Genomic DNA, 12,646 nt, shown 5'->3' on the forward strand with positions numbered 1-12,646 from the left:
CAGGACTGTCCAGGGGAGTGGATGCTCTGAGTCCTCATCCTGTTCCTGTGGTCGAGAGGGAAGCTTAAACAAATATGTAAGGTCCTGGTCTGGTGCTTGATAGATCTTTTCTGCTCTGGTACACCTTTGTCCAATACTACATGCCGAGCAACACCGTCTCAATTTACCCCTAAGCTCTTTGTTATTTTCTTGCTCAAGTGCCAGTACCATGGGATCCTGTGGTGGTGCCATTCCACAGTCCCTTTGCCACTCAGGGCGATTTCGGAGGGTGAAAAACATATCACAGAATCACAGAATTGTCTAGGTTGGAAGAGAACTCAAGATCATCGAGTCCAACCTCTGACCTAACACTAACAAGTCCTCCACTAAACCATATCCCTAAGCTCTACATCTAAATGTCTTTTAAAGAACTCCAGGGATGGTGACTCCACTACTTCCCTGGGCAGCCCATTCCAATGCCTAACAACCCTTTCGGTAAAGAAGTTCTTCTTAATATCCAACCTAAAAAACCCCTGGCACAACTTTAGCCCATTCCCTCTCATGCTATCACCAAGCATGTGGGAGAATAGACCAACTCCCACCTCCCTACAGCCTCCTTGAAGGTACCTATTGTAGTGGGTTTACGAGGCAAGGTTTTGGTAACAGGGGGCCATAGGGGTGGTTTCTGTGAGAAGGATCTAGAAGCTGTCCCATGTTTGGTAAGGGCCCCATTGTTGACCCGAGCCGAGCCAATAAGTGATGTTGTTTTGCGCCTCTGTGAGAGCATATTTAAGACAGGAAAAAAAACGCTGCGCCACACAGCAGCTGGGAGAGTGAGAGGAGTGAGAAACAGCCTTGCAGGCGCCAAGGTCAGTGCAGAAGGAGGGGGAGAGGTGCTCCAGGCACCAGAGCAGAAGTCCCCTGCGGCCTGTGGTGAGGACCATGGTGAAGCAGGATGTCCCCCTGCAGCCCATGGAGTACCATGGTGGAGCAGGGTTCCACGCTGCAGCCCGTGGAGGAGACCACGATGGAGCAGTTGGACTTGCACCGATGGAGGCTGCGGCCTCTGGAAGACCCCTGCCGGAGCAGATTCTGAGCCAGACCTGTAGCCCGTGGAGAGGAGACCACGCAGCAGCAGGTGACCTGGCAGGAGCTGCTGCCCGTGGGGGAGCCAGGTTGGAGCAGTTTTCTCCTGAGGGATGGACCCCGTGGTACGGACCCATATCTGGAGCAGTTATGGAAGAGCTGCTGCCTGTGGGAAGCCCACGCCAGATCATCAAGGGCTGTATCCCGTGGGTGGGACCCCACAGCACAGGGGATGAGAGTGACCGAGAAGGAGCGGCAGAGAAGAAGCGCTGTAGACTGACCATAACCCCCATTCCCCCATTCCCCTGTGCTGCTCGGGGGTGGGGGGGAGGAGGTGGAAGAGGGTGGATGGGGGGAAGGTGCTTTTGGTTTCTTTCCTTTGTTTTTCACTTCTCTAGTTTGTTAGTAATAAGCAATAAATCTTACTGTCTCCCTATGCTGAGTCTGTTTTGCCCGTTACAATAATTACTGCGTGATATTCTTGTCCTTATCTCAACCTTTGAGCCCTTTTCATCGAATTTTCTCTCCATTCCTCTTTGAGGAGGGGGAGTGAGAGAGCGGCTGTGGTGGCGCTCGGCTGCCCAATCGAGAGGAACCGCGAGAGCGATAAGGTCGCCCCTGAGCCTCCTTTTCTCCAGGCTGAACAATCCCAGCTCCCTCAGCTGCTCCTCGTAAGACTTGTTCTCCAGACCCCTCACCAGCTTCGTTGCCCTTCTCTGGACTCGCTCGAGCACCTCCATGTCCTTCTTGCAGCGAGGGGCCCAAAAGTGAACACAGTACTCGAGGTGCGGCCTCAACAGAGTCGAGTACAGGGGGACAATCACTTCCCTAGCCCTGCTGGCCACACTGCTTCTTATACAAGCCAGGATGCCGTTGGCCTTCTTGGCCACCTGATTACATTGCTGGCTCATATTCAGCCGACTATCAACCAATACTCCCAGGTCCTTCTCTGCTAGGCAGCTTTCCAGCCACTCATCTCCCAGCCTGTAGCGCTGCTTGGGGTTATTGTGCCCCAGGTGCAAGACCCGGCACTTGGCCTTGTTGAACTTCATGCAGTTGACCTCAGCCCATCGGTCCAGCCTTTCCAGATCCTCCTGCAGAGCCTTTCTACCCTCGAACAGATCAACACGCACTGAACATGGTGTTATCTACAAACTTACTGAGGGTGTGCTCGATTCCCTCATCCAGATCATTGATAAAGATATTGAAGAGGACCGGCCCCAGTACCGAGCCCTGGGGGACGCCACTAGTGACCGGCCTCCAGCTGGATTTGACTCCATTCACCACAACTCTTTGGGCCTGGCTATCCAACCAGTTTCTAACCCAACAAAGTGTATACCAGTCCAAGCCACGAGCAACCAGTTTCTTGAGAAGAATGTTGTGGGGAACAGTCTCAAAGGCCTTACTGAAGTCAAGGTAGACCACATCCACAGCCTTTCCCTCATCCACCAAGCGCGTCACTTTGTCATAGAAGGAGATCAGGCTCATCAAGCAGGACCTGCTTTTCATAAACCCATGCTGACTGGGCCTGATCACCTGCTTGCCCTGCAAGTGTTGCGTGATGACTCTCAAGATAATCTGCTCCATGAGCTTCCCTGGTACTGAGGTCAAACTAAAAGGCCTATAGTTTCCCAGTCTACCCTCCGGCCCTTCTTGTAGATGAGTGTCATGTTTGCTAACCGCCAGTCGACTGGGACCTCCCCTGATAGCCAGGACTGTTGCTAAATGATGTAAAGTGTTGATAAATGATTTAAAGATGCATGGTTTCATATCTGCATATGAAACCTCATCCCACTTTCCCTCTCTCCTTAAGAACAACATCAACTGTGAAAGGGTATTATAATCTACTGTCCCGTTGAGTGGCCACTTAGCTCCATCCTCTAATTTATACAGTGGCCACCACTGATTACAATATTTGATAAGGATTTTCTTATTTTCTATACCTCCAGTCCCAACGATATCCCTCCAGTAGGCTAACACACAGCCTAAGGGGCTCTTATTCAAAATGCCTTCTTGAGTATTTCCCATTTTACAACTCTTTTTACTGAAAATTCTAAACCATTACTTAAATAATGCTCCCGCCTTTCCCTTGTCACACTTCAAGATATTTACAGATGGGATGCAACACTGAGCCCGTATATTATCTACTCAACACAGATAAAATAGCACTCCCTTTTGATCTTTCACGCGCTTCATTCATCTCTGGCCGCTCCCCTCGTGGGGAATACAGAACCGCGGATCGGAACTCCGCACTCACTTCGCAGTGATGCTGCGTCTCACTCACACAGCACAGTCACACAAAGGGGCCCCTTACACTTCTTGTTCATACCACAAAAATATATCACTTAAAACAATAACCAAACTCATTTGTATCATCCCAAACTCACACACACAAATGCCTTCAATATAAGATATCTAGACATTTACAAATAAGACCTACAGTTTTTAACACTCCAGCCAATATCCCTCCAGCAGCTGCAGACATTACCCAAGTAACCTTGTCAGGATTGCGAGGCCCGCTTACCCTTCTGCTTCTTATACAGTCATTAGCAGGTCCATCCTGGCTCCCAAAACTGGGATGCAGCAGTAACCTCAGGTTCACCCGATCTACTCCCAAGGTTGTTAGTGACCTCTCTATCAGTCACCAAATTCCCTTTGATATATACAGAGTACCCTCCTCTCATATGGGGACTATGCTGCATGACAGATATCTTCTGTGTGATTTACCAGCCACCCCAACCACGCATACGACTTACAGGGCTTTCCCACAACACATACCGTTTTATCCGCAGTTTCAGGAGGTTTTTGTCTACTCCTGCGTTGAGCGGCTGGCAGTGGAGACTCCTCCGAGGAAAGTGCTCGGGGGCACCCAGGAGCATCTGCTCCGCAGTCGATCCTGCAGCCGAGCAGAGAGCCTCCTGCCTGGCTCACCAAAACTGACGTGCGGAAAACGGACTCCACAATCAGTAAGACTGTAAAGTAGGTATGTTTATTCAGCACTGGGCAACACGGGGTGGGGGTAGCCCCACCAAAATCGTGTGCACCTGATGCGGCAACTTGCCATGGTTATATGCAGCAAAGAGTTACATATGCATGAATTTTCACACTACGCCTATATATATAACCTGTCCCCGCTTCATATTAAAATTAGTTCCAAGGAGTCATTTCCATAAACTCCTCCCATCTGCACTTGTGCAGTGTATTCTGGTGGTGGTCTTCAGGGGTCGTGGGGATAAAGATTGATGACTCTTCCTCGTCACCGCTAGTTGACCTCTTGTCTCTGCGCAGACTCAGTTGCTTCTTGGCTCTTGTCCACCTGAAGGAGCAGTTTCTTAAGATAGGCTCACACTTATTAGGAGACTGACCTTGGTAAAGGGGTCCAAGGCTTCTTGCTTTAATTAATTTGAGCATCCTAGTTTCATGCTGTCTATCACTCTATCTCTACTTGACAAGATTCCCCTAACTTCCTCTCTCAGTTCCCCCTTTTCTAAAAGTTAGTAAATTCTTTTCTAAAAGGTTACTGATTTATTGTATTCTCCTAACTCCCTCTCTCACTGCCTCTGGCCAGGTAGAGGAGAGGGACAACTGGATTTACTGGACTGTGTGGATTCGATGGCCTGGCACACCGGAACCACAGAAATATAAAGCTCTAGTGGACACAGGCGCACAGTGTACCCTAATGCCATCAGGCCGCCAAGGGGCAGAACTCATCTCTATCTCTGGAGTGACAAGGGAATCCCAACAGCTAACTGTATTGGAAGCTGCAGGGAGTCTAACTGGGAATGAGTGGCAAAAGCACCCCATCATGACTGGCCCAGAGGCTCCATGCATGCTCAGCATAGACTACCTCAAGAGAGGGTACTTCAAGGATCCAAAAGGGTACTGGTAGGCTTTTTGCATAGCTGCTTTGAGCACAGAGAAGATTAAGCAGCTCTCTACCCTGCCTGGTCTCTCACAAGACCCTTCTGCTATAGGATTGCTGAGGACTGAAGAACAGCAAGTGCCAATTGTGACTACAACTGTGCACTGGCAGCAATATCTCGCCAACCGAGACTCCCTAATTCCCATCCATGACTTGGTTCATTATCTGGAGAGCCAAGGAGTGATCAGCAAGACTCGCTCACCCTTTAATAGTCCCATATGGCCAGTGCGAAAGTCCAATGGCGAGTGGAGGCTAACAGTGGACTATCGTGGCCTGAATGAAGTCACGCCACCACTGAGTGCTGCAGTGCCGGACATGCTAGAACTTCAGTATGAACTAGAGTCAAAGGCAGCCAAGTGGTATGCTGTTGCAGGAAGCACGGCCGAAAGCACAACAGACACCAGTAGAGTCAGATCATGCTCCCTTTTATTGCCCGATTAGCCTAACTTTTATAGTGAACTTAACAGGGGCGGACAGTGTTTCACACAAGATTATTGGTCAAAAGCACTCAGACAAACAACTACAAGAAAACAACCCCACCTGCAAGAAAACAACCCCCTTGTGAATAGCAGTCACATAGACCTTGTCCTTGAAGCCAGCTACTGGTAACAATATTTTTCTGAATTCCTCAATTGGGCGATGTGGGAACACTGTCATGGGAACTTCTCATAGTTGCCCTGGTAGCTTGGTTTGCTCAGCTACAGCAAGCCATGGGATTTTTGCTGTTTCAAAAAATCCCTCAACAATTCCCCCTTTTTTTTTTCTTTTTTGAGCAAACCACGCCCAACATAACATTTTTGCAAGTAACCCTTTAACCACATTTATCACAATACCACATGCAATGATGATTGGCACCACAGCGAACAGAATCCTTAATCCCTCTTTGACTAATCCCAGTAACCATCTATGCATCATTTCAAACAAATCAGTGAGCCATTGATTGAAAGGATTGATACCATATTGAATCTTTCTCATGTGCTCTTTCAGTAAAGTAATGGATTTGTGAATTGGCTCATTATGATCAAAAAGGTTTAAACAGTACATTCCATTAAAGTCCTCACACCCATTCCTTTGAGCCAAAAGCAAGTAGTCAACAGCAGTTTGATCCTGTAAAAGCACATGTCGCAGACTATTTTGATCTGGTAACATCTCCTCAAGTATTTCGGGTCCAAAGAAGGGCGACGAAGCTGGTGAGGGGCCTGGAGAACAAGTCCTACGAGGAGCGGCTGAAGGAGCTGGGCTTGTTCAGCCTGGAGAAGAGGAGGCTCAGGGGCGACCTTATCGCTCTCTACAGATACCTTAAAGGAGGCTGTAGAGAGGTGGGGGTTGGTCTGTTCTCCCACGTGCCTGGTGACAGGACGAGGGGGAATGGGCTAAAGTTGCGCCAGGGGAGTTTTAGGTTAGATGTTAGGAAGAGCTTCTTTACTGAAAGGGTTGTGAGGCATTGGAACAGGCTGCCCAGGGAGGTGGTGGAGTCACCATCCCTGGAAGTCTTCAAAAGACGTTTAGATGTAGAGCTTAGGGATATGGTTTAGTGGGGACTGTTAGTGTTAGGTTAGAGGTTGGACTCGATGATCTTGAGGTCTCTTCCAACCTAGAAATTCTGTGATTCTGTGATTCTGTGATCTCTGTCGTGGCATAGGCTTGCTTCTCGGCCCAGCATACCAATTTTTCTAAGTTGTTACGTGCGGCCGCAGATGCCACTCCAGGCACTAAAATTGCCAATGCCGCTCTAGCTGCAACCTCACACAATTCAACATTATCATTGCAATCCGGTGCAAGCAATGCCCATTTATGTCTGGTGATCTCACGCAACTGTGACAAGCTAGGAGCAAATACAATGAGTTCATCTAAGTAACATGGACTTCTGATAGCATTTGCAGGGATACCTTGCCAGGCCCTATCCCCACAAATCAGAAGCACATCAGGAGGTAAGGCCATAGCTGTACAATTGTTCCAAACACTGTAGTTGTTACCCCTTGTCTCCATGCCATAAACCCCTAAACCCTGCTTAGCAGTGTCAGTGTAATCAGGGGTGTTATTTGTATTTCTGTACCCATATGGCCCTTTCCAGGTTCCTGTATTCATCTGATAGCCACGGCTACATTCATATTTGTAGCCACCTTTCAGGTTGATACAGATTTGACTACAGATACCAGGGTTTTGGCATTCATCAATATCTCCACAGTTTCTCTTGTCTACAAACTCAAACCCAGCTGGACAGTCACATTCATTTATGTTGCATTCCTTCAGGGGCCCATCACCCCAGTCCTTGCAGTCTCTCTGCTGGTTACACACCTTATTGATATCTATGCATTCTCCACTTCTGCACTTGAATTTGCCAGGTCCAGAGCACTGAATAACATTGTTACAGTTTGCTTCATCAGTGCCATCCAGACAGTCTCTCACACCACTGCACTGCCTACTTCCATGGACACAGTTCCCATCTTCACATCTGAACTGGTCTAGCCTGCAGGTCCGAGAAGGGCAGTTAATTTCATCACTTCCATCCTTGCAATCAGGATCTCTGTCACAGTCTTTTTCACCATCACATTTCCAGGACACTGGGATACACTGGGTTGACTGAAGACCACAGGTGATTTCGTTTACCTGGCATGCTCTCATGTGACATAGCTCAGCACTCTCGTCAGACCCATCTTCACAGTCCAGATCCCCATCACACTGCCATCTGTTTGGCACACACTGACCACTGTTGCACACAAAGTCAGATTCAGCACACGTCTTCTTCACACAAGCACTCTCATCACTGCCATCTGAGCAGTCTTCACATTTTGCTCTAGCACCGTCGGTAGCAGTGCACAGGCAGGCGAGGGCGAGCAGCAGGCAGAGTGCCCCACAGCGCGGCAGCGCCTGCCGCTGCCCCGCACCGTCACCTGTGTCACTTATACTACTCCTGTTACCCATGCTGTTAGTGTCAGTGGCATCCTCCTGGTACCATTTCTGTCTTTGTCGCCCCTTACTCTCCCCCTTTTCTTTTTGCCACTGACCATTCACCACAAATGGATAAGACACATGATTACTAGTTAGGAAAGAGAGTGTAACGTCTGCTATACGGCTGCAGGCAGTGCCAGCTGCAACCTTAGGTTTGTGAAAGAGCCTGCCAGTGGTCATTTGGCAGAGTAATCTGCATCTCTGCACTCCTGCCCCGCAATAGAGCTAAGTCGTCATTAGTAATCCGTAGAATGTGGCAACCCCACGGAATGTTATCCAGAAACATAGTTATAACACTGATCTGGGGACGAATAGTCTTTTTTGCATTGCAAGATAAACCTCTTATAAAAAGAATGCTAGAGAGAAGCAGCACAGCCGCTGCTGCCTCCATGGTTACATCAGACAGGCTGCAGGGTCCTGATCTCCGCCCCTCTGCTATGTGAGGGTCTGCTGCCGTTGTCCACTGACGCCTCTGGTCTCCTGTAGCAACTCGATCTCGGATGTCCCGCGTATGTTATGTTACAGTATGCTACCATTGATATTGCTAATGCATTTTTCTCCATCCCTCTGGCGGCAGCATGCAGGCCACAGTTTGCTTTCACTTGGAGGAGCATTCAGTATACTTGGAATCAACTGCCCCAGGGGTGGAAACACAGCCCTACCATTTCCCATGGACTGATCCAGATGACACTGGAACAGGGGAACGCTCCTGAACACCTGAAGTACATTGATGACAGCATCATGTGAGGCAACGCAGCAGAAGTTTTTGAGAAAGGAAATAAAATAATTCAAATTCTCCTGAAAGCTGGTTTTGCTATTAAACAGAGTAAGGTCAAGGGACCCGCACAGGAAATCCAGTTCTTGGGGGTAAAATGGCAGGATAGACGCCGCCACATTCCAATGGATGTGATCAATAAAATAACAGCAATGTCTCCGCCAACTAGCAAAAAAGAAACACAAGCTTTCCTAGGCCTTGTGGGATTTTGGAGAATGCATGTTTGTAGTGTGTTTACCTGGCAAGGCTTTGGTAACAGGGGGCCATAGGGGTGGTTTCTGTGAGAAGGATCTAGAAGCTGTCCCATGTTTGGTAAGGGCCCCATTGTTGACCCGAGCCGAGCCAATAAGTGATGTTGTTTTGCGCCTCTGTGAGAGCATATTTAAGACAGGAAAAAAAACGCTGCGCCACACAGCAGCTGGGAGAGTGAGAGGAGTGAGAAACAGCCTTGCAGGCGCCAAGGTCAGTGCAGAAGGAGGGGGAGAGGTGCTCCAGGCACCAGAGCAGAAGTCCCCTGCGGCCTGTGGTGAGGACCATGGTGAAGCAGGATGTCCCCCTGCAGCCCATGGAGTACCACGGTGGAGCAGGGTTCCACGCTGCAGCCCGTGGAGGAGACCACGGAGGAGCAGGTGGCCCTGCACCGATGGAGGCCTCTGGAAGACCCCTGCCGGAGCAGATTCTGGGCCGGACCTGTAGCCCGTGGAGAGGAGACTACGCAGCAGCAGGTGACCTGGCAGGAGCTGCTGCCCGTAGGGGAGCTAGGTTGGAGCAGTTTTCTCCTGAGGGATGGACCCCGTGGTACGGACCCATATATGGAGCAGTTATGGAAGAGCTGCTGCCTGTGGGAAGCCCACGCCAGATCATCAAGGGCTGTATCCCGTGGGTGGGACCCCACAGCACAGGGGATGAGAGTGACCGAGAAGGAGCGGCAGAGAAGAAGCGCTGTAGACTGACCATAACCCCCATTTCCCCATTCCCCTGTGCTGCTCGGGGGCGGGGGGGAGGAGATGGAAGTGGGTGGATGGGGGAAGGTGCTTTTGGTTTCTTTCCTTTGTTTCTCACTTCTCTAGCTTGTTAGTAATAAGCAATAAATCTTACTGTCTCCCTATGCCGAGTCTGTTTTGCCCGTTACAATAATTACTGCATGATTTTCTCATCCTTATCTCAACCTTTGAGCCCTTTTCATTGAATTTTCTCCCCATTCCTCTTTGAGGAGGAGGAGTGAGAGAGCGGCTGTAGTGGCGCTCGGCTGCCCACTCGAGCGGAACCATGACAATGTTCCAGGCTATAGTCAGCTTGTGAGTCCTCTATATTGCTGACCTGAAAGAGGAACTCTTTCGAGTGGGGACCCGAGCAACAACAGGCCTTTGAACAAATCAAACAAGAAATAGCTCGTGCAGTAGCCCTTGTGCCTGTCTTTACCGGACCAGCTGTGCAAAACATACTTTGCACTGCAGCTGGGGAGCATGGCCTCACCTGGAGCCTCTGGCAGAAGACCCCAGAAGAAACTCGAGGTCGACCTCTGGGGTTCTGGAGGTGGGGCTATCGAGGATCAGAAGCCAATTACACCCCAACTGAAAAGGAAATATTAACAGCATATGAGGGGATTCGAGCCACTTCAGAAGTTGTTGGTACAGAAGGACAACTCCTCTTGGCCCCATGGCTACCTGTGTTACATTGGATGTTCAAAGGGAAAATCCCCACTACACACCATGTGACCAACGCTACGTGGAGTAAGTGGATAGCGTTAATTACACAGCGGGCTCAACCCAACCGCCTAGGAATCCTGAAAGAAATCATGGAATGGCCGAAAGGCAGGGATTTTGGAGTGCCGACAGAAGAGGTAACTCGTGCTGAAGAAGCACCACCATATAATGAGTTGCCAGAAGACAGAAAGCAGTATGTGTTGTTCACTGACGAATCCTGCTGTGTGGTAGGGAGCCATCAGAAATGGAAAGCTGCTGTGTGGAGTCCCACACGATGAGTTGTGGAGGCCATGGAAGGGGAAGGCGAGTCAAGTCAGTATGCAGAAGTAAAAGCCATACAACTAGCCCTAGATATTGCCGAAAGAGAAAAATGGCCAGCACTGTATCTCTACACTGACTCATGGATGGTGGCATATGCTCTGTGGGGTTGCTGCAGCGATGGAAACATAACAACTGGCAGAGCAGAGGTAAACCTATCTGGGCTGCTACCCTGTGGCAAGATATTGCTGCCTGGGTAGAAAACCTGGATGTAAAAGTACATCATGTAGATGCTCACATGCCCAAGAATCATGCCAACGAAGAACATCAGAACAACGAAGAAGTAGATCGAGCTTCGAAAACTGAAGTATCTCAGGTAGACCTGGACTGGGGACGTAAGGGTGAGCTGTTTGTAGCTCAATGGGCCCATGAAACATCGGGACATCTAGGGAGGGATGCCACATACAGATGGGTTCGTGAATCGAGGGGTGGACCTGACCATTGATGTCATCACACAGGTTACCCATGAGTGTGAGACCTGTGCTGCAATCAAACAAGCCATGAGGGTAAAGTCTCCCTGGAATAGGGATATTCCATAACACATGATGTCACACTCAGCAATAAAAGGGGGGCTCTCGTGGGGGAGGGGGCTGTCCTCCCAAACAACCGTTACACGTTTTGAGGCCCTGCTTCTCAGGACGTGGCCGAACATTGCTCGTTGATGGGAAGTAGAGAATAACTTTTTTTTTTCCCTTTCTCTCTGTGCTTCCACGTGGACCTTTTGTTTGGTTGGTTGGTTTTCTTTTTTCCCCATTCCCTTTTCCTTTAATTAAATCATTCTGATCTCAAACCTCGAGCTCTTTGTGTTATATTTTCTCCCCCTTCCTCTCTGAGGAGGGGGGAGTGAGAGAGCGACCATGGAGGAACTCGGCTGCCCACCTGAGTAAAACCACCACAGCTAGTAATAGGCAATAAATCTTACTGTCTCCCTACTCTGAGTTGGTTTTGCCTGTGACGATAATTGTGGAGTGATCTCCTCATCCTTATCTCAAACCTTGAGCCCTTTTTATTGTAGTTTTCCCCTTTTCCTTTGAGGAGGGGGAGTGAGAGAGTGGTTGTGGCAGAGCTCAGCTGCCCATCTGAGTAAAACCACCACAATGAAAGACTGGGTTTGATCAGTGCAAAGGAAGAAAAAAAGATGATAGTGTGGTGGTTCCCCAATGTTTTTTTTTGGCTCATGAGAAAGAAGACATAAGATGAAGCATGTTTAATATCGTACTTTGCTCTCTATGACAGTCTCACTTTATCTGTTGAATTTCCTGTAGCAGTGAGCAACATTATAAAATCTTTCCGGCAACAGGTTTGCTTTAAACTATGTACTGGAGACTACTTGGATAGAGGGATATAAGATTACTGATGTTACAGAGAAGGTTTATCAGGAAGTATCTGTACAAGATTAGATAACAGTAAGAATAACATATATGGAAAATAATCTAAAAATTTATGGGAATAATTTTATCTGTCATTTATCAACAGCCATTCACTCACCCTCCCCCTCCCTCTCTGGGATGGGAGAAAGAGAAATGGGAAAGTGAAGCCTGTGAGTTGAGATAAAGACAGTTTATTAAGACAGGAAAATAATAATAATGCTAATAGTACTACTAATAATGTGTACGAAACAAGTGATGCACAATGCAATTGCTCACCACCCACTGACCGATGCCCAGCCTATCCCTGAGCAGCCAGTCTCCCCACCCTAGCCAGCCCCATATTAATTTTTCAGCATGACGTCAGATGGTATGGAATACCCCTTTAGCCAGTTTGTGTCAGCTGTCCTGGGTCTGTCCCCTCCCAGCTCTTGCTGCACCCCTAGCCTGCCCACTGGCAAGACAGTGAGTAGCTGAAAAGTCCTTGGCTTAGAGTAAGTACTGCTCTGCAACAATTAAAACATTAGCATGTTATCAGCAC

At 48.8% G+C, this 12,646-nt stretch overlaps 1 protein-coding gene across 1 annotated transcript in view; it reads right to left on the reverse strand.

Moving 5' to 3' along the window:
- Nucleotides 1–2,771: 2,771 nt before the first annotated feature.
- The window catches only part of LOC137847171 (very low-density lipoprotein receptor-like), a 118,879-nt gene continuing 109,004 nt past the window's right edge, over nucleotides 2,772–12,646 (reverse strand). The window contains exon 2 of the mRNA XM_068665461.1: nucleotides 2,772–7,745. Coding sequence (XP_068521562.1) covers nucleotides 6,506–7,745 — 1,240 coding nt within the window. The 3' untranslated portion in view covers nucleotides 2,772–6,505. The remainder of the gene's footprint in view (nucleotides 7,746–12,646) is intronic.

Source organism: Anas acuta, chromosome W (assembly GCF_963932015.1).
Source record: "Anas acuta chromosome W, bAnaAcu1.1, whole genome shotgun sequence".
NCBI lineage: Eukaryota > Metazoa > Chordata > Aves > Anseriformes > Anatidae > Anas > Anas acuta.